General features: G+C 45.9%; 1 protein-coding gene across 18 annotated transcripts in view; it reads right to left on the minus strand.

Moving 5' to 3' along the window:
* The window catches only part of LOC112467901 (CUGBP Elav-like family member 4), a 546,980-nt gene that overhangs the window by 79,370 nt on the left and 445,477 nt on the right, over positions 1 to 22,133 (minus strand). For 16 of the 18 annotated variants that reach the window (XM_025036796.1, XM_025036801.1, XM_025036808.1 and 13 more), the window contains one exon: positions 615 to 663. In XM_025036796.1, coding sequence (XP_024892564.1) covers positions 615 to 663 — 49 coding nt within the window. Of the gene's footprint in view, positions 1 to 614; positions 664 to 8,835; positions 9,369 to 22,133 lie in introns of those variants that run through there. The other 2 variants (XM_025036797.1, XM_025036810.1) reach the window with 2 other exon arrangements.

Here is a 22,133-nt window from a genome sequence, read left to right on the forward strand (position 1 = left end):
TGTAGAGAGAACGAGCCGATGAATATCAGCGCGACTGGGCGGGTGGTACCGCGGTGTTACATTTTTTATCGTATAGTCTATCGCGCCACCGGCGCGAGTATGAATTTTATACGATGAACGTGTTATCGCGACTCACTATTACTGCGAATTATCTGTAGTTTATTACATAATACTCTTGTACACGATTGATATGGAATATAATGCTGTTAAAGACACGTAGTACATATGCTGCGCGGAATAAAAATTGTTTCCCCATACTTATAACTAACACGAGAAGTATGTTTCCAGCATGAAACATTCACATAATTTCTAATTAATTTATAACGAACCGCATGTGTTCGTGAGATATTTAATTATTTGCCGTTGGATAATATCCCAAAAATATATGTGAGTACGATCTCTTGCGACGTACCGAGTATTTTTACTTGTAAAAGTGGAAATATTGTGGCTAGTAAGAAATGGAAACGTTACTTTGACAGCGTTACGATTCTTTTAAATAATTGCTTAGCTAAATTTAATAGAATTTGATAAGACTTTTGATATTTCTCGCTATAATTAAATTAGTAATATAATTTTTTCGATATCGAGATACATATTGGATCGATTGTTCTTACCTCCGCGGTTTTCACTGTCCGCTGGTTTCACTTGAATAGGACGGTTCATCTGCAACAGAAATAAAACGACACGTTAGTCTTCTCGCAATAAGGCGTCTCTGGTTCCTACGATATTTCTCATATTTACAAACAGTCGCGGGCTTTCGTCTTTCTATTTCTGCTTTTATCCTTATACTGAAAGGATAGAAGTGGAGCAAGAAGAACGAAAGCCCATGGACGACGAAGGACGAAACCGACATGCGGGAGGGAGGGGATTGGAACAGGAATATCCAGTTTGCCGAGAAAGCGGAAGTATCGTTATTTGTCCGGCATGTATGCGCTCGTCCTTCGTGTCACTTCGGCCCCGTTCAAATACCATCAGTGGTTGCGAGAGCTTCCTCTGCCGTTGACAGTTCTGGCTGTCAGAGTGCGCGTGGGCTCGCGAGTAGAGCGCAGAGAGAGAGTCGGAGACGGGAACGAGATGGAACGAGTGACAGAAGCGCTCGAGAAAGGGCGAAGAGGACGAGGAGGAGAGTAGCCGGGTTTCTCATCCCATCGTTGTGGGTTACGAAAGCACAGAACCCGCCACTCGTCCTTCCGTCGCGGTCCTGCTAGAAGTCCTTTGGACCGCTGCGGATGGGTCGGGATCCCAACGAACAAATAACATTGTTTATTTCTCGGACGGGTCGCACCGCCGTAGCGCGTTCCAGTTCGCTCCTAGGGGGATGAGAATGCATGATTCATGACGTGGGGGACACAGGACCGTACTTCGATCCCAGTTTCCACTCCTCCCGCTTCTTGTTCCCGTCTCTCCGTGTCCCTCTCTCGTCCCGCTTTCATTCCTTCCATCGACTTCGCTCGGTTTTGAACTCTTTGCACAATATACCCTTTTCCCACCCTCCCTCTTCTTTCTCACTTCCGTATCTCCGTTGGCGCAAATGCCGCTTGGTATTATCCTACTGCTGGCCTTGCAGATTCTTTCTCTCTGACCAATTTTCTTCCGAGGATCGCTGGACTGCCGCAGACGCAAAAGAGTCACAAGACCTTATGTTTTACTGGTGACATGATTTTACTTTTCAAACATCTGTAATACACGAACGCGCGTACATCCATCCATGGCACCAAGAAAGAAATAATATACATACGAGAGCATAGTTATTATCGAAATAAATTTACAAAAAAACAAAAGTTAGAGAATTGCAGTGTTACATTACTATCAATTATCAATTTTTTAATCGTAAAATTAAATTTCCATTAACATAAAACACGTATGACTTCGTTCGAGTGTAGACTGAAAAGGTGACAATATGTAACGGATACTAAACTGGGAAATCTGATTTGTAACATATACAACTCTGTACTACGACCATCTGTCTTCTGTTTCTTTTATTTTTATTATACACTTCCATAAGAATCACGAGGGAAAGATATGCGGTGGGGTGAGAACGTGCTCGGCAACCCCGAAACTTTTTCTGCGCGCATGCATATCGGGCACAAAGAGGAGCGACGTTACGTCGGGGTCAGTGCTACGATCACGTAGACGTAGTGTATGTACGTCGAACGAGCGAGCATGGGGTGTTTTCCGGGTTCATGGAGCTCTTCTTCGAGATCGATATAACGCAACCATATCATGCTTGTGCACGTACTGCTGTCCCTCGTCGAGGAAATTTTCTAACGGCGTCGCATCATCGTATTCGTATAAGTGAGTCCCGAAAGGATAGAAAACGCGAGATTGAAGAGTCTGTGGAAGAGATAGAAAACACGAAAGATTGCACGTCTCTATACGAGCAATTAACTACGTCTCGTGGGATCAAACTCTGCGCTATCGATTAATACAGCGATACACGATTGTCAGGCGGTAATTACTCGCGACTCTGTGAAGAGGGTCGCCATTAACTCTTTAATATTTCATAGCGGCGGCTGTACGTCCGGTCGCGATTCCCGAGAACGGCGTGCGCGAGGGAACGACGGAAGGAGAGAAAACGGTGACGACAAGCAAGACAGCGAGGGGGAAACAGAGAAAGAGGAAGATCGAGATGGAGAGAGAAAGAGGGAGAGTGAGCGAGCGAGAAAGAGGGGGGAAGAGGGAGAGGGAGAAGGTCACTTTAAGCACTGTCCGCTGGTCAGGAAATTAAACTTTGAGTCGAGAACTGGCCATTAGGCGTTTGTTGTTGCCTCGTTGTCAGGGGAACCCGGCGTCCGTATAGATACCGGAACTGAGATACGACGCTCCGTCTCCCGGCCTTGTCTCTCCGGACGAGTTTAACGTTGAATGCATCGTGTAAATGTCACTTACGACCCGAGGGATCTGTACCAGTCAATAACGATCAGGTGAGCGAGACTTCCGCTCGGGTGAGACATGCCGTGGCCGACTATTAACTACCGCGTAATCTCGTCGTCGTGCCCAGTGGTCGTGGTAGTCACTCGATTGCAACAGCGAGGTGATGTCAATTGGCAGCGTGCCACGGTATCGCAGCGAGACGCCGTCGCACGTTTGCGAGATATGCATTAGCCCCATCATTTGAAAGCCTGTGTTATTTGCTTTATTATTAAAATGATATCTCTATTTGCAATTTATGAGAGTGTGAAGAGTGAAAAGGGCACGATGAATGTTTGCGGGAGAGAAGCGTTATTAAAATTGAAAACTGATACTTTCTGCGTGCTAATTGGCAGCGACGTTTGTTGAATATGTCGACGCGCGTTATCCTCGCAAAGGAATTTTAGATTAAAGTAACATCGCACGCGTCGTACGCATTATATGCAAAAACGGACGAATGGAGACGGATAGTTGTAGGTCGGCCTCATGCATAAAAGTCGTTTTGGGTTCGCGATTAACTCTCGTCCTTTTTGATGCGCCACCGGAGGAAGCTGGATAATTAAGTATGTTTTTTTTTCAACGGGGGACGTCGTCGTGCTCTCGTAGAGAGATCACGGAGAAAAAGCCGCGCCTCTATTTAACGATCGCGTTACGATCGAGCGTCGACCCTTTGGCAATTTGTGTCATCAGCCGCGTGCACTTGGAAAATCGATCCCCTTGAGAGGCACCGCTCAAGATGGATGGTAATAAGTAAATGTGTTTGCTGAGCCCCGAGCGCGCATCACGAGCAATTAATTAAGCTCGATTATCTATGTACACTGCGGGAAAGTGCGCAGCCTCGCTACCATCCGGTAGATGCTGAATGATAGCCACGCGCGTGGCAAATGCGCCGAATGATAATGCCACCTTGTACCCGCGGTAGAACTTCGTCTTATCGAAATAACGTCAGAGATATCTCTTGCACGGTGGAGAATATTTTTTTTCCACGAGTTTATACTCGTACGGAGTTGATGTACAACGAGATAACGTCAGAGAATAGGCGTAACATGTCAATCGTGATAGTAGTTCGAAGATGACGCTTTCGTATAAGAATACCGAACGACCGCGCGCCACTGGAATCTTGATCATCTCAATTTATGCCCATTGATAAACCCCGAGGCCTTTTCTTTTAGGACGAACGGCTTTCTAGAGAGCCACGCAAAACCCAGATAGAGGATGGGCGCAGGCTGATAACCGTCGAATTGAATGGTGAATGCCGTTTCGGAAATTGAATAAGCTATCGTGCTAGGGCCGAGCTGCCGAGTGGCGCTGCCGGTATTTGACCTGCCTGCGTGCAATCAATGTACTGATTGGAGATAAGGGCTCGCCCAGCCCCCGGCATTCTCCCCGGCATGATTTATATACGTACGGTCTTTGCCGACGATGTATTCATTACTTGATTACCCATCGGCAAGTTAATGCCGATTGTGATCCTGTAACTATAGACATCCGGATCTCTCTCGCGTAAGATATTCATATTTGTACATTCAGTTCTATGCATCCCCGAATGTGCTCTAATGCCGCTAGTCGTTGATTATCGAGCTTAATAAATTTTACGTTGTTTTGATTTTCTCTGGAAGAAGTTTCATAGCTCTTAAAACTCGCAATTGATTCTTTGCATATTATTGCGGATGATTTCATCAACCGAGCACGAAAATCGTCAAAGCACGAGCCGAAGACGGTTCGGCTATGAGCTCTCGACATTTTCGTTACATAATTCAGTTATTCTAATTACTACGAGTGCGCGCTGGCTCGAGTTAACTTGAATAATCCTTCGCGTGGATATCAAGTGGGGAACTGCATGCTAACTGTGCGAAATCTGCGCGTTCGCGGTTTGTGCCCGTTAATACGGCTAATTTGTCGACTGCTTCGAAGCAAATGCCAGGCCTCTTTGTGTGTTCGCGTCGGATGCTGCGCAGCAGATACCAAAGCGGAGGAAACGCGGAAAGAGGGTGAGCTGCCAGCGAGCAGATTACATCTAAATGGATCCCGGCCGTGATCTAATTGACAAATTAATTGCAACCCGTAATTAATTTCGCCGACAATTGATATTTGACGTTTCGTTTGTAGCCGACTAACTGGCTCTTCGAAATGAACCTCGCGCCCTTTTCTAACGTTTCGCCTGGAATCTGCGGCACAGCTGACCGATCGCGAGAGAGCTATTCTATTGTACCGTTCATACTGTATTTTGTCCAATTTGCGAATTTGTCGGCAGTATTGCGCGCTTAGCGCGTTATCGGCGTAACTTTTTTGACGCGGTCAAACAATGCATCTCCGACCGAATGATAACTCGCATTGAAGCGCAGGTTGCGATTCAGTGCAGGATAACACCTGCGTCCCTCGCATCGGCGCGGCCGCATTGGTTCGCCTGTTTGTGATTATAAATAGGATTCGCGTTTTATTGTCGGGAGCAGAGTGTCGCATGATTGAACATCATGCCAAATAACGATGTTCTCCACGTGGGTCATGCGCGCTCAAACTAATACGGATATGACTGACTACGTGCAGCAGGAATCGAAATAGTCAATTGATCAGTTCATCAAGAACAGCTTTCCACGAAATTTGAAGCAAGATAACTTGAGCAATTAACAAAATTGTAACGTTAGAATAATAAGCAAATTTTAGTGAGAAATTACCAAAATATGGATTTCTTTGATAATAAATAAGAAAATGTTATACAAGTTATCAAACATAAAATTTTCACATTTTTCTATTTCTGATAAACGATTTAAATGATGGTTTATTTTCTAAATATGATATTGTATAAATTTAAAATCAAAAGATTAGTGGATATTATTAAAACAAATTTGAAAATTTTATATATTTTTAATTATATATTTAAAGTGTGGTTAAATAGAATATTTTATTCAATTAGAAGAAACGTAAAAAACCTTTTTTTCACAATTTTGTATAAATATTATATAAAATATTGTGGCGCAATATTTTTATTCATGAATTGTCTCGCTAAAGGAACATATTGCGGAACAAATTTTCCTTTAACAGGAACATGTAACAGTTCTATTTTGGATGTTGCACTTTGAACGTCGATGATCACGTTTGCGCGCTATGTCCGTTAAATAAAAACTCAAGTTTAGAAAAGCAATTCTATGGCGGTTGTGTCAACCCGTGTTTTTCCGGGACATTCGCGCTAAAATTCAGACGCAAGTAGAAATCGAACGATCGCCACGCGCATCGCTATCCCTATATCTCTTTACTGTGTGTGTGTTGTCGGGTTACGATACTGCGGCAAAGTAACGCATTCTCTCGAAGCGGGAATTACGTTGCGCTTTTTCCCAGTTTCGTAACCGTACTCTGGCATACGGCCGGGCGAATTTTTTTACACGATTACACGATCGTACCTGTACGAGGTATAAAGCATCCCGCTGCCCCGCCTATTCAATTTCTCTCTTTTTTTTCAGCTCCATCAGTTTTTTCCCTAACGCTCTACAAATATTTGAGCGCCGACTATACCCTCCCCCCGCCGAAAGAGCATTCGAGTCGAGTGAGCTTTCGCGCCCCCCTCCAGGCTACTCGTCGTTCACCGATTGTAATCTAAGCCAATGCTTCGGCGCGCATTAAATGTCAAACGTTATACGCCTCTCTATTTCACGGCTCTGCGGTAGCGAGCGCCGGGGCGTTGGATGTGGCAGCCGGCTGGACAAACGCTCGGAAAATCGCGAGGCGGGATGCGATTGCCCCAACGGTTTACAGCGCTCTTTGACGCGGTTCCGTTGTCACGTACCGCCATTCCGAGCTTCGATCGCCGCCCATTTGGCGGGTTACAGTCGTAACAACGTCGAAACTTCATTGCTTCTACATGATCTGCCCTGGCAAATGTTCGCGTCGCGCATAAGAAACCTGACATCACGCAGATCGTCGGGGGAACAGTTATAGCTTAAAAGAGGCGTTCCGAGAAAACGCCAAGATTTTCGACGAAAATTTCAAGTCGGGGAAGAAGGTCAAAGAGAATCACCAAGTTCGCGAGAAGCTAACAGTGCGCGTGATCTTCGGAATTTTCGAATTTCAACGCTGTTTCAAATTGTCGGTCGGTCCATGCGGAATCTCAACGAAATCCCAAATTTATCGTGATGAATAAATGCATTTATCGAAATGCAAAGCGCTGTCATTTCTACGTTAGGATATGGATTACGTTAGAAGAGTAGCGACGATTAAATCGACAAATCCAATGAGAGAGGACTCCCCTATTTGAGTTTTGTCACGATGATGAATTTTAATCGACAATCACATCGTGGATTCGTGTCCAGATGCTGGCCCAGGCATATCCGTTCGTCGTCTGCTGGTGCGATCCGGTTTATTATTGGCGATGGGCCGGCATCCGGATTTAGGATTGATGTGCCATGCAAAGCGCCGCGCGCGGCCATGTGGCGGGCCACATTACCAACGGCGTTATGCACCAGCACATTCACGTGTGCCGCCGCATTAATTGATGCGCGTCTCTGCATCAACACCCCCAGTCTGTGAGCGTCTCGTGAGAACTCGTCATGTGTCTCGTCAACGGAGAATTTCCGATACAATCGCCCAACGTTTCGCTTCCATAAACATAGACGGCGCATGCGGGATACGAAGAATATCGATGATCGACAGCGAGATGGACAGACCGACGAGACTTAAAATATCCGTGAATGTTTTCGTCGATCGAACTATCGTTTTTATACATACGATAATCACAAACATAGTATAGCTTATATTAACTACGATCGCATCGTAATACCGCGGCGATAAATCTTCTCTTTTCCCGTTTTCCTCGTTTTTTTAATTGCATGCGAAGTATATCTCGTGCATCGGCAAGTATCACTCTACTTAATGAACGCGCTCTAGTTAATTCGTTCCTGAGAAGCGCGCGGAGGATCGATAGATTCTTCGAAAGTAGATGCGCCGCAATATTTGAAATGACGCAGAGGCTGTAAGATAAAATAAAAAAAAAACTTTCATGATATTAATCAGACGACCGCGAAACGGCTCTCCTGTTCCCCCTTTTCTCCAAACCGCTGAGTAACCGAACCAGACACGCCCGCGACATCGAAACAGCTGCTCGCGTGTCTCGACGTACGCGCGCGCGCGCGCGCGCGATTCACGCGTATGTCACGCTCGCGTGTAATACGCGCTGTTGCTAACGTTATATGCATATAGGGTCGGCGCGAAGGGAAGAGAAGCAGGAAAACCGGCGTGACGAGGGCGTTATTGTAAACGTTACGCACGTAGAAGCTGTGCGACATATGGATAGGTACGCGTTACGTCCGCATCCGCGCTCGCGCGCACATGTTGCCCGTCAAGCCGCCAAAAATAGTCACGCGTAAACACACGCGAGTGAGGATCTTTTACGACTTGAGCGCGTTAAAGGACTGCGTGATAACGCATCGACGGGAAAGGAGGATGGGGTACGGCGGGGATCCACTGGAAATCAGCAGTCGGTCGTAAATTCGCGGGGGTATCATATGCATTTACACGCGTGCCCGTCAAGACGACGTCTTCCACGTCGTCGTTCCTCCGCTCCCGTTTTTACGATCTCGCCGTACATTTCCGCGTACGCGAATCGTACGTCGAAAGCGACTACGTGACTTGAATCTTGATGCATGTATCACGAGCGAGCTCGAGCGAGGACGCGCACGACCATCGCGCGCGGAGCCCCGGGAAGAAATCTGACATTCACGAGCCTAATCCCGTCTCGCGATCCGCCGATCGATCGATCCGTCGGGCAAGAGGAGGACGTCGACAGGGAGCTCCCGACGCGACGCGACGAATGTTTAATGTGTACACACATCTTCGCTCGAGCGACACGTGCGAGGGGCTTTCCTTACTCCCTTGCAAGGGCGAAGGAGGAGTGTAGTCGGGGAGATTTAAAACTATTCGCGCAAGCGCACTCACCATCTGCAGGTCGTTCCGACGCGACGATACCACTTCCAGGATATGAACCATTGGTGAACAATTAAGCGCGGGTGGTCGTCGTACTGGCGGGTGCGCGGACCCGCGAACTTTCCGAACTTCCGCCCTTCGCGAGCGCACAATCGAGATCGCGCGATTGTCGATCGTGATCGACGCGCGTCACGAATTATCACAACACGAAACAAGGAGTTCGCGCGAGGAGATCGTCGATAGCACACGTTGTATCTTGCGCCACTTGCAGAATTACCCGGATCGGTTACTGTCAGCGGATTTGCGATACCGTCCAGGAATTCAACGAGGATGTTTAAGTCTTCTTTGTCGTTTGTCTCTTCTCTCGCGCCGAGAGAGTAAACGAGATCACACACCGGATATCGCGTAGTATCGCCGGTAGGTACGCGGAGTTTGGCGTGCACCGCACGTGTGCGTACAGGGAGGGCACGAGCGAGCGAGCGGGCGGGCGCGACAATGAGAGCAAAAGGAATAGAGGGGACAGAGCTATAGATAAAACCCCGAACGCAGCTCGCCCGCGACTGATTCTCCAAGCCTACACGCACCCTCTAGTTTTCTCCCTTTCATCCCCCACTACCCACCCTCTCGACCACTATCCCCTTCCTCCTCCTCCTCCTCCACCTCCTCTTCTGTCCTCGCCTGCCCCCGCCTCCTTTACCGCCACCCTCCGTGCTCCTCTTACCCTTCGTAAGTCTCCCTCTTATCCCCTACGTGCGCCCCCCTCTCCGAACGCTACGCACCCTTTGCGAGAAAGCCCACGCACCCTCGGAGCAGCCGATATATTACGTCTCTCTCTCTCTCTCTCTCTCTCTCTTTCTTCCTTCTCTCTATCCTTTTATCTCTTTTCCACCTTACGCATTTTCTCGTAGCCTCTTTTCTACCCTCCGCCTCTCGTGATATCGTAGTCTTTTCCCGGTGTCCTTTTCTATATCAGCGGAACCCCATAACATTCAGCCAATCAAACGAACGCACGTTTCCAACGTTTCCAGAGTTCCCGTGCTTGCGGTCCTCAAAAAAAAAAAGAAGAAAAGGAGAAAACCTGAGGCTTCGGGAGGTACTAAGGATCGGGATTCTAACCCTGGGAAAAACGTATATATGCGTGTTACCGTATACCGTATACACTCACATTCTACGCATCCTTGGGAAGGCGATAGGGTGTAGGCGGGGATCTGTTCTAGGTCGAAGATGTAATGGGGGAAACATTCTCCGAGGCTTCGGTCTGTTCCGTGAGATGAGATAGGGCGATATCTATTAACACAGAATACCCGACATTGCGAGTCTGTTCTTTCCGCGGAGCGAAAGGGAGAGAAAGCATATTATTAAAAAAGAAGTGAAAGGCACGAATATATATATATAAGAAGATCGTAGCTTGTATACCGCAGAATTTGGTATTCGAGGTATTACGCGGTGCTCGTGTGCGATTCGACGATGAAATTAGGTCACCGTCGGACGTTATCTCTTGCGAAGGGAGAATCAACGGTTGATGGAGCTAGATGAAATGTCCGTGAGCGACGTATGAGATCCGGCTTAATCCCACTATTCATGCGAAAATTTATCTTTGCCAAGCGCTTAAGCGTAAGGAGATGCATTTCGAATCTGAACGAACATCGCTCGAAAGGAGGCAAAATAAAACACGCGAATGGAGAGGAGAAACGCGAAGGGACCCGCAGTTAACCTCTCGACTTCGCCTCTGCCCCTCCCCTCCTTCCGCTCTGGGGATTTGTTGGTCCAGAAGGACCACTCGTACGTACATTCGCGAAACTCTCTGCCAAGCTCTCTCTCGCCGTATCACCCCTTCCTACGGGCATCATCCGCAGTTCGCGTTTTTAAAGGGCGCACAAAAGCCACCGGAAATTGCTGCCGGCTCTTCCGACGTTACGGCTGGTTCTATATCTGTCCCTCTCGACCGACCCCCCTCCCCCCTCCCCTCAGGCCTCTCTTTCTCTCTCTTTGTTCCGTTCACGTATGCCTCTCTCTTTATTCTCTTTTTATCTATCTTCTTCTACCATCGACGATTTCACGAGTAGGTACCTACCGAGGCGGCAAGAGTTCTGATAATGGCGGATTTGGATAGCGGCTCGGTCGCTCCTGCATCAGGGATGAGGCGCGACGACGAATGGTCGTCGGCTTCGGGCTTGGCTTTAACGAAGTACGATCGTGGCAAGGTATATCGTGCGAAAGATCCGTCTCTCTCGCGTTATTCGTCGTGGTAGGAGGTAAGCGGACGGGTCGCCATCAGTTGGCCAGTTTAATGCGCAATCCGTTTCTACGGAGGCCGTATTTCGTTTTTATTGGTAGTATTGCCGCGATACGCTACGCGCCAATCGGAGAACGAATTTTCATTATTGCCAGTATAATGGTAACGTATATCGGAACGCAGCTACGACGCAAGTGGTTTAGCATTTCGTGCGAAAGTTATTACGAAAGTAGCTTGAGTTTGGGTAAAACGAGATATACTTTCATATAGATTGCTGGTTGTTTGGCAAATTCTATTTTAATTAGTGCTATATCAATATATTTTCTTAATTGTATCATTATATTATAAGATTCATATCCGTCCTGTTTCACTTATTATTGTTTATTTTATAAACATATACTAAACAGCCTATATATAGCGTTAAAAAAGTATAAATTATTTTGCTCGTTTTCATAGTGGAAATTAATTAAAAAGGCAGTTCTAATTCGACCATCTGAATTCGTCGAACTTATTGTTTCAAGTCCTTATTAAATGTCGTAAATATACTATACGTGAACGCAAAGTATTATATTCGATACAAATTACGTCATACATGTGGAAAAAGTTAGGTCGCGCTTATGAGTTGCTATAAGAGGACCGAAGGCCGGAGTCTGCAAGACGCACAGTATGCTCCGGAGCTGCTGACTAGGCCGAAGTATTTACCTAGCGGCGAAGGGTGAAGATGGACGTACACGGGGGGGGGGGGGGAAAGGAAGCAAGTGAAAGTTCGTAAGGAAAACTCCAACGAACCAGGCCGCGTTGCTTTTTGATGACTTCGGCGAAGTTCGCCCCGGGACGATGAGGTCTGGGAAAGACTTCGAAACTCGAACGTCGATATGGAAAGTGCGGGAGCCCGGATGTTATGGATTACGCGATCAATCTCGTGCGAAAATGGCGAAAAGTTCGCGGGCCATGAAGCGCGCGAGAAAGAAAGAGAAAGAATAAAAAAGTTTTGCCGTTTTATTTGTCTGTTCCGACGTTCGTGCATCCGCGTAACCGCTGTGACCACTTTTTACGCCTGTTAGTGTGGCAAGATTGATTTCATAAATTTGCGATGAGCTCTACAAGACGAATGATGTGTCGATGGGTTAGTGCTGTCGACTCCATTATATCTGAATATGTCGTCCGCCGATTTAATAGAAATTTTAGCTGGATATAGCTACGAGCCATTTAGATAGTCAGATCTGTTTAGATAACCGCGAATGTCTACTGTGGAAAGCTATCGATGCTTTTCTCAATCCAGAGACGTTAACAAAAAAAAAAAAAAAAAAAAGAAATACTTTATCATGCCATTACATGCTTTACTTGTCTTTATATATAAAACTATAAAATAATCTGTAGACACAGCGTTTATGTTTTCGTATTAATTCAACAAAATTTCGTCACGTAGTCGCACGCGATCGATTATGTCATTTGGCAGTTTGAAGTTGATCGATCTCTCATAAATTATCGGATCATTCTCGATTAACTCCGACAAAACGTCCACTTGTATGACTCCTACTTGACGCTACGAATCTAGTCCTCCATCTCCTATTTTCACGTCTCTTTTAATGTCGTGAGTTCGAAAGAGCGAGTAACGTGCCCGTTCGCAGTACAGACTACCGTTAAACTCTCTAATGGTGGATATACGTCGTTCGTCTTTAGCGCGGAGGCGATTTGATCGCGGGACGGTTATTGCGCGCACGCGGAATCGTATAAAAGGTAATAATGCCGAGATACGAATGCGATGGAAGTAGATTTTAATGTCCTCAAGGGTGATATTGATACCGCGAAGGTTGAAACAGTGCTCTCTCGAGAATACGGTGAAATCTGATCGCGGACGATGTTATCGAGATACGTATATCCGGGGCGGTGATATTATTCATACGCGGCATGCGTTTATAAAGAAAGCCACGGGCCAGAGTTGGAGAGATGCGATCGTGGACCCTCTCCATAGCAACCCGCGAGGGAACCTCTTATCCGGTCTCCCGGTATCAGAGTCCGCGATTAGCGATCCTTTCTACAAACCCGTATTCGCTACGAAGACCCTTCGCTCCATGACTCTTCAACATTCTTCGTATTGGCCTTATTACGTTTCTTCCTTTCTCGTCGGTTCTTACCTCTCCTTTGCCTAATGATTCTTACCATCGCCCACCGAAAAGTTTTCTTTGTCCTACTTTGTATTATTTTTTTGCCACGATTCTTCCGTTCTCGTTTTGCGATCTTATATAATCAAGGATGAATTTTTTTTCGAACTTTTGTGTGTTGAAATTGCGGCACTTAGAAAATTGAATATTGTATATGAATATTGCATATGTTATATATTCACGAGATCTTTTGTATAATCAAAAAGGATCATACAAAAGTAGGTTGGCCTGTGATTGATCGGTCTTGCGTAAGAAATGAAAAAGCGACCGAGTTTCAGTAGGGTAACTGATGGCATCAGCGCGCTTTGCCCCCCTCGTTGCGCTTAGGCTCTTATATTCGAGCACGCAATCAGCTAGTTATTTTGATAGCTAAAAAGGACCGTGCCATCTGCGTTGTTTCCCGGAGAGATATAGAAAGTGTACATGTACGGTTTTGGTTTGATACTTGAGGCTCGTTTACTCCTGCTGAACTTTCTATAAAATTTTTATAAAATTATAAATTATCCACTCTTGGATAAAGATTGCTTTGATCTTAGCAAATGTTATTTTATAGTTGCTTTAGCCTTGAGCTGTATTGCTAATAATTTAAGCAGTGCAGATGTAGATCCATCGTACAGGAAAAGGAGAAACTGGAGTTCTGTATAATATAGATATAAATATTCAATATATGCTAGTTTATAATAACAAAGTAAACCAAGATTGTTTATGGATAATATAAATTTCATATTTACCACATTGTTATAAGACAATATCTACATGCAATTTTAATTAATACATTCTGCATAAAGATACAATGAATATATTCAGTTGCTACAAGTTTACCGAGAATTCGCAAGACACGACGATGATTACCGATTGATTTTGTTGTAGGGGAATAGAATACGCGTAGTGGAAGTCATGGCGCGATGCTTCAATAGAAGGAAGGGGGAAAATTACTAGATACAGTACAATTGCGACGAAGGGTAGTCCGAAAGGACGAAGGGAGGAAGGGGAGAACAGGCCAGGTGTATAAAAAGTCAGGGCTGGTTGTGCGGGGTACAATGACCTCGACTCATATCGATGTTCAATCTCCGACATCCATCTTTCTTACATTTGCTTTCACGAAGCGTAGATGCATACATACAGTTCGTTCGATCAATATATTTCATATTTTATTAATTTTCCTAGCAACGGAAAATAGTTAATACGTGTTTTGCACGATCGTGAGATTACATTGGCGCGACGAAAATCTCTTAAGATTTTTAAAAATTCTATTTCCTTGATCGAAACGATTGGACGCGCGGATACTTCGTAAATTAATTAGGCTAAGCCGCAGCTTCGTTCTTCTCGTTTCATCCCCCTACCTCCGCTGCTGGATATTGGCTATAAATAATGGAATTATGTAACTGCTGCGAGGGGAGGACAAAGAAACCGTTTCGTTTCGCCTCGACCCTTTCCGCCCTGCTTCGTCCTCCCTTCGAGAACTTCGTGGCGCACGCTACTCTCACTTCCATCTTTGTATTATCCCACTTTCGTTCCTCGTTGCTCTTTCAATTTTTAACATCGGGAAGGTCGGTAGCGCGAGAACAAAACCAAACTTCGAGGGAAGAATATTAAACGAAATTTTGCGATATTGAACAAGATATTGCTTCTTCACACTTCCGGAACTGTCCGTCGCGAGATAATCTCCAATGTTAAATATCACTTCGTATATTGCATTGTGTTCTTTTGTTATTTTTTAATTTCTATAGCGTATTGAATCGACGTATTCAATAATCTATTTACGCGTTCGTTTCTATGTTGACGAATTCCCTGCGGGAAATGGATTCGTGCGAATGGTCAGCAATGTAAGATATATGCACGTTATATATACATATAAATACAAATATAAATATAAAGCTCTGTTTATCCATTTCGTGAAATAACGTCCCAACAGGATGCGCGGTTAATGTTTGTTTTTTCATTTTTCTCCTTTTCAGGCGGCCATCGATCGGAGAGATAAACCAATGTTACGCGATATTGCTTTGTCCACACTCTACGACATGGTTAAGAAAATTGTAGATAAAAGTAGTGTGCGTTAAATTGGAAGGCGTAGGCTTTGTTTACCGTGCTCCGGAGTTTACGAAGAGTAATCGCTACTATCGATTCAGTGACGTCAGTGTCATCCTATGGAAGGCTTTACGCGATAGACAATTTTATAATCTAGTTTTTTTTATGCTTATATACAGTCATCTTAACAATAATATTCGGTATTGCATGAAATATTATAAATAACAATTGAGCAAAGATAGCAGTTATATTCTGTCGACTAGTTATTAATAATCGTGTACATAAATGAATAAACAGTAATAAATAGCAACTATCGTTGACAATATTAGATCGACGGCATCGGAAGTTAATGCCTGAACTTGAAGGATCAACTGTATAATTGCCTATTATATCACAAAAATATATATGCGCTATACGAAAATTTACGTCGATATTTACTCTAACTCGATTTTTCTGTTGTTTTTATCGAAGTGACAAACGAGGCCAATCGATCGGGGCACATCCGTGTATATAAATTGCGCAACATGTTACCCCTGCTAACGGTGCGCACTGGCGTATATGGTTTATTATGTCTCACAGTTCAACGAGTTAGATTAAAAATCGATAATTCCCAAATTTCTCTCCTTAACCGTAACATAAGTTGATCATGCTTTTATTCGCGGTTGCGTTATGCATGTACCTACTTTAGCTCGTTTTCGTTATCATTTATAGCCTTGATCAAAATATTGAAATATTTTACTCTGATAAGATGAAGTTACTAACTTTTTTTTCATGAATTAAAATTTATGTATTTTTGATGTCCATAAATAATTTGATATCCTATATAATGCTACATAAAAATTTGTTATGGCACTACATTTGTGAACACACATTTGATTCTTAAATATGCATTATGTTTTTGATCAAAACTGGATATGAGATAAAATCTTTATATTGGAAAGCATATTTCATGAAGCTACTATTTTGGAGGAGAAGATATCTTACAATCTATTTTAAGACCATGTAAAATTCTGAGAACGATGGTTAATTGTATTATTTTCACTAATAACTAATGATTTTAGCGATTTTTTACATAAACTTTAATAAGCTTTGAATCACCGTGCAACAGATGATAGAATAATAACAGTGGAATAACCACAATATTACAAAATAGCTCATTTGCACAGTTACCATTGTCTTGCTCTACATTTGGGAATACGCAGTGAAACGAAACGATGGCAGGGACCTTCCTCCGATGGAGGTCCTGACCTCGGTGCACCGCGCGTCTCTCTCGCTTTTTTTTTTTCATTTTACAGGCAACAACGCGACGTAATCGCACGAGAAACTCAGAAGGGACGCGGCTCTCGACACGGTGGCGAACTCGCCAGGGTAGGGTAGCTTTTTTTTTGTATGTTAGCGCACGAATATACGTGCGCAGGCCACCGGGCAGAAGCGGCCGCGTGCATAATGTATGAGTGACGCGAAAGCCCGTCATTTCAAGCCGCACAGCCGTTTTCCTTTTGTGACATCGATCTGGTGGTGTCTCAATAATTCAGCGCGGGAACGGCGCAAGGCGTATACTCGCCACCATCGCTACCACCACCCACCATCACTACTACCACCATCACCATCATCGCTATTATCACTATTACTACCTGTCTCTACTACCACTACTCGCGATCGCCGTCGTCGTCGGCTGTACCACCGTCGACAACACCATCCGTGGCTCTTTCCTTTTTCTTTCTTCGAGTTCTGGTACACTGACCACCGAGGCGCTCGAAACCGCCTCTCACCGTGCGTCGCACGCGCGATCTCATACGCGGCGCGATCGAGCTCGCAAATTCGTCGACATTTTCCCTTTCCATCCCCGCTGGCAAGAAAGACGGTACACGCTAACCTTCCTCGCCGCCAGCCACCCTCGCGGCACAACCCCTCGGCCACGCGACCTCGACAATGCCACCCCTGTGTCCGGCTGTCACTGACAAACGCCTGACTGTGAGGTAACGACAAATTAACGCTGCGAGGCCCAGCCGCGTGACAAAGCCGCGATGGAAGTGTTTTATACAGAGGGAAATCCGGAAACGGGGTAAACTCGGTAACAGCGGGGAAAAAGCGAGGTGAAAGGGATAGGAGAAAAAAATATGTAGATCGTCTAACTAAATTCCAATTTTTATTTTGAACTGTCGAGTTAAATGCATACAATTGCATATAAATGCATATGCTTACTTATGTATAAAGTAATTAAAATAGTCACCTTTTAATTAATATGAATATTTCAGTAGTTTCAAATTACAATTAAAATTGCAAATAGATTTTTAAATCTTACATATAAGATATATACTCTTATTGCTGCGCAATCATTGATGGGCTGTCTGTTTTATATTAATGATCTGTATGCTTTAAATAATCTTATAAATAATCAAAAACATTTATACGCGCGGAAAAGAGAGAGAAAAAGCGATGTTTGAATAAAAATATCATCTAGCAAGTAACGTCGCATATAAGGAGAAAGAAAGTTCGATGTATAGCCCAAAGCATCTTTAGTCTTTCTGGTGCCAAGCGAAGTATATTAGTTTCTTCTTCAGCCACATGAGGATGTGCACTAGTCTTTTACGTTGTAACCGCTATAGTAGCATTTTAATATTGTAAACGGAGGAAAGACTTGAGTGAAAAATGTCTTCGTTCGCCCAAAGGTCAGAACGCAAAACTTTTATACGCAAAGTATATGAAACTGCATCTCCACGCACGCAATATATATACATATATATATTTTTTTGAAAATAATATTTGTGAGAAAAGCTCTCACACAGCATTTTCAACAAATATTATATATAAATATGTATTGTAATTTAAATATGACGCATATTTATTTCGATTGATTAATGTGTGATTATATTCCATCTATCACACAGTTTTATGTGAAAGGACATGTGATATTGTAGCAAACATCGGCTTGTCTCTATAACACAAAAGAGGCCTTACCGTAGCGTTATCGTTAATGTGTTTAGGTATATAATATTTATTAAAAAAAACATCCATTACGCAGCCATGCGAAATATGCGACATAAACGTTTGTAATGCGCGTAGACTTTGAAATTAATCCCTTTATGCGTGTACAGGTTCACAGACTAAGTACAAAGCCAACAACCTTGTATATTAACTTCATGCATGAGCTAGCATAAGTAGATTACAGTTACTCGCCGACTTTGCGAGTGTTCATATAAAGTCGGCCGTATTGCATATTCACGTCATGAATGCGCTGGCATAATTATAACACGTTATCAAGTTATATGTACCCGGAACGGCTGGCGGTAAATTGAAAAAGTTGAAGATTCGGTGAAAATTTGTGCGCGAACTATTGTCAAAGGAGCGAAACGATCACGTTGCACAAAGGCTTGCACCCTACGCGGTATAGCCCGTGAGCTTTTAGCTTCCTTGTATCTCGCCGGGTAGGTGGATGCGCTCGCGTCTTCCGACGCGAGCAGATTCTTTTGTAAGCATATTTCGCGCTTTGTGTCTGCCCACCGTCGTAATGCGCCCGCCCTTCCTCCTCGTCTCCGCATCGCGCCCGGGCTGAAATTAAGGTTTCGCGCGTTACATCTAATTTCACGAGCTTGGAAAGCCGAGTTTCAAGCGCGAGACAATACTTGGGCGGACTGTCTCTTTAACTCGCGGAGGACAAATTAAAGTATCTCCGGTCGGTCTTTTCTCGCTAGTGGACGGAATGCGTCTCTACGTTTGTCCACTTTGCCGAGAGGAGAGACTGGGATGATAGCTTGAGAGGAGATAGGCCTTGCGGAGGAGGGTTTCCGTAGGATGATGCTAAAGGGACGACGGGGCCAGAGGTGTGTACGTATCGAGGGCAACTGATATCGACTGGAGGGACACATCCACGGTCTCGGTGGCAGAAGAGAAAAGGGAGAGAAGCACTATCTTATGTAATATTTACCCCTCTTGTCTCCTCATCTACCTCGCCACTACCTATTCCCTCTGATGCCCTTGCCACCCCCCTCTTATGACCTCCCCGTTCTATCCTCGCTGCAGGCATATACCTATATAGCGTCCGACTCTTCTACGCATCTCTTCTTCCTCTCATCCACCAGCCTGTTCTTTCTATCAGCGCACCATCTTTCCTTCGTTGCTCGTACGGTCTACGAGGCACATATATCGGCTTATAAGACCGCCTCTGCGCGTCCTTTTGTTTACTTCGCGATAACTATCGCCGATCGTTACGACGTCGGTTACACCCCAAGGCGGTAATACCCGTGGGTGTAATAGATTCGCGGAATTTCCGAACGAAAACTGCGACCCACAACCGCATCGACTTCGTCGTCGCGTCGCGTTAGTTCTGGTCGGTTTAGATACCGCCAAATTCCACGGCGGTTATCGCAGCTCGAACTTTATCGTCAAGTAACGACGATGGTTACTTGCCCGTGGTTCGCGCGAGTTACGTCGAAGTTGGTCTTCTCGGAGAGCGGGGAATCCTTTAACCGGTAGCTATAACAACGTCGAGTGTTAATCACGTTCAACATCCGCTGATTTTAACTATTAATTCTACATTCGATGCGATTGTAATCCGCGCGCGCAGTAGTACGCGCAATTCGCGTCAGATCGATGCAAGTTTTATCGCGGATTAATGCGTCCTACGTTTAGTTATGTAACAGCCTCGCCGTTAATCGCGCAAACTTCAGCCGAAAACGTAAAATTTGGTCCGGGGTGACTCGCGAACGAGAGAGTATAATTGTTATGACTGCGCGTTGGGTTTTCTCGCGGGGAGGAGGAAGGCGCTTATAATCCGATTCTCCTCCCCTTCGCTCTGTTTTCATAGCCGCGTTCTCATACCCCGCGTCTCTCTATAACGTCCTTTTTTTTTCTCTCTGCCGAGTCACTTTGCCGTTCCATCCACCGCGCGCCCGCGCCGCCGTAATCAGGTTGCCGCTTAATGCCCGTGAAACTGAATAAAAATGCAATAGAGCGTCACGAGGTTATCGAAATCCACTTTCCCGTAGCGCAGTGCGCGCTGCGTGCTGCGATATATCGATTCGTCCACTTTGTGAGCGGACGGGCGACGGCTCGCTCGAAAACACATTGGCCCGCGGGCAGCGGGAGTGAGTGTCGAGGACGAATGGGGGTGGCGCGGAGGAGTGTATGGGTAACGCCGATGCTGAAGAGGACCGAGAGCGAAGGGTCGAGGCAAGCTGCTTTCTAGCCGGAGCGCGCGCGGAGGGAGGAGGCTGGAGGGACCGGGGGTGGTAGGGCGCTTTCGCCAAGTTCTTCGGGAGAGCTTGACCGGGACGTTGACGCCGGAGAATCGAGGTCGGCGAGCGCGGTTGAACTTTCTGTCAAAGTGTACGTGTTGTACAGCGGGTAGCCCCTCGATCACCCGGGCGAAATCAAAGCGTAAAATCAGCGAAAGCTTTTAATGCCGGAGCACGGCGGAGAGTCGAGTGATCGAGGTTGGCGGTACGCTATATTTTTCTTCTCCGCCGCCGCGCCGCGCGCTTCGCATCCCTCTGCCCATCGCCACCCCCTTCTCTCCCTTCCCCTCCCCCCCTCCCCGAACCGACCCGACACTCCGCCTCAATTTTTTCCTGTGCAGTCAAACGGGGAGCATTTCAGGGACGGGCTTCGATCGCTTCTCCGAGAACGCCTGCATACGTGGTATTAATGCAAATTCACCAGCCGCGCGCTTATTTCGCGCTTTCTCGCTTTCGGCGAAAGCGGCGCGGCGGGAGACTGACGTTTTGGGATATCAGTTTATCGGGAGCCGTCGCGATGCGGCAGGAAAGTTCACATCTTGCGCTATTTGTTTTGCGCGATGCAAAACTTGATAAGGCATGAAATTGTCGGTAAACAACCTCGAGTCTTGAGTCTTACTTTGATTTACCGAGAGAGCAAAGATCGCAGCGAGATACACCATCCAGCTTCCCAAGTTTGCAGTTTCGGTTGCCGTGCTCGCGCGCCAACTCTCTTTTCGAGTTTGCGTGAATAAATTCAACTTTGTACTTCCACATTAAATAATATCACCGCCGCCGCGCCGCGCTGAATTTCTTCTACATCAAGAGGCGGAAAATAAATCAAGAAAGACAAAGGCGAGTGTATTGGCTCCAAGGTTTCTCGCAGATCACATTCTCCCCACTCCCACGCGGGATCGATCCCCGGCCACAATAATCCGGTTAAATCGTAGCGGCGGCGCCATGATTCTGGAAACTGACGGTGTTGACCAGCCGAGGCCTTAATAGCGAACGGCAATGCACGCGCAGAACCGCTGTTGCGTAACGCCGCGCAAGCTGCGGCCATATTTAACCGTGACAACGAGTCGCATACAGTTGTCCGCGGCATTTATACAGGCATATACACAGGCACGGTACATGTGCAATTTGCAAACGGCACTGGGCGATAATGGCGGCGCCCGGAGACGTATTAAAGGCGAATTGCGAAAACAACGACCGGCGGTGAGCGGCGCCATAACTCTGCCCGGCGGATGACCGACGAGCTTGCTAGAGCTCCTCCGGGTGCCGTTGACCCTTGAGTGACCCAACGTGACAGGCCGTAACGACTGGAGGAGACCCCTCGGAGACCACTCTTGATGAGGGTCCAAGATGGATACCCGGCAATATTTTCGCGCGCGAGGTGTCGCGACGACTTTCCCCGAAACTTCTCTCGTCCGTTAACTCTGTGTCGCCTTTACTGTAGTGGTCGTCGTTGTCGTCGTCGTTCTCGTCGTTGACGGCGTCGTGGGAGCACGAACGCGAAAGAAGCGGACGCTTCGCGCGATACAGAAAAGTTTCGACGCCCAACTCTATTCTCCGCGTTTCTCGCTACGTGCGGGTGTTTCGGGAGCGAACCGACAAATATTGGTCGCTAGTGCCGGCTGGTTGGATGCATTTCCCGCGATGGCT

The sequence above is a fragment of the Temnothorax curvispinosus genome, unplaced genomic scaffold (genome assembly GCF_003070985.1).
Source record: "Temnothorax curvispinosus isolate PA1 unplaced genomic scaffold, ASM307098v1 QBEX01017878.1, whole genome shotgun sequence".
Classification (NCBI taxonomy): Eukaryota; Metazoa; Arthropoda; class Insecta; order Hymenoptera; family Formicidae; genus Temnothorax; species Temnothorax curvispinosus.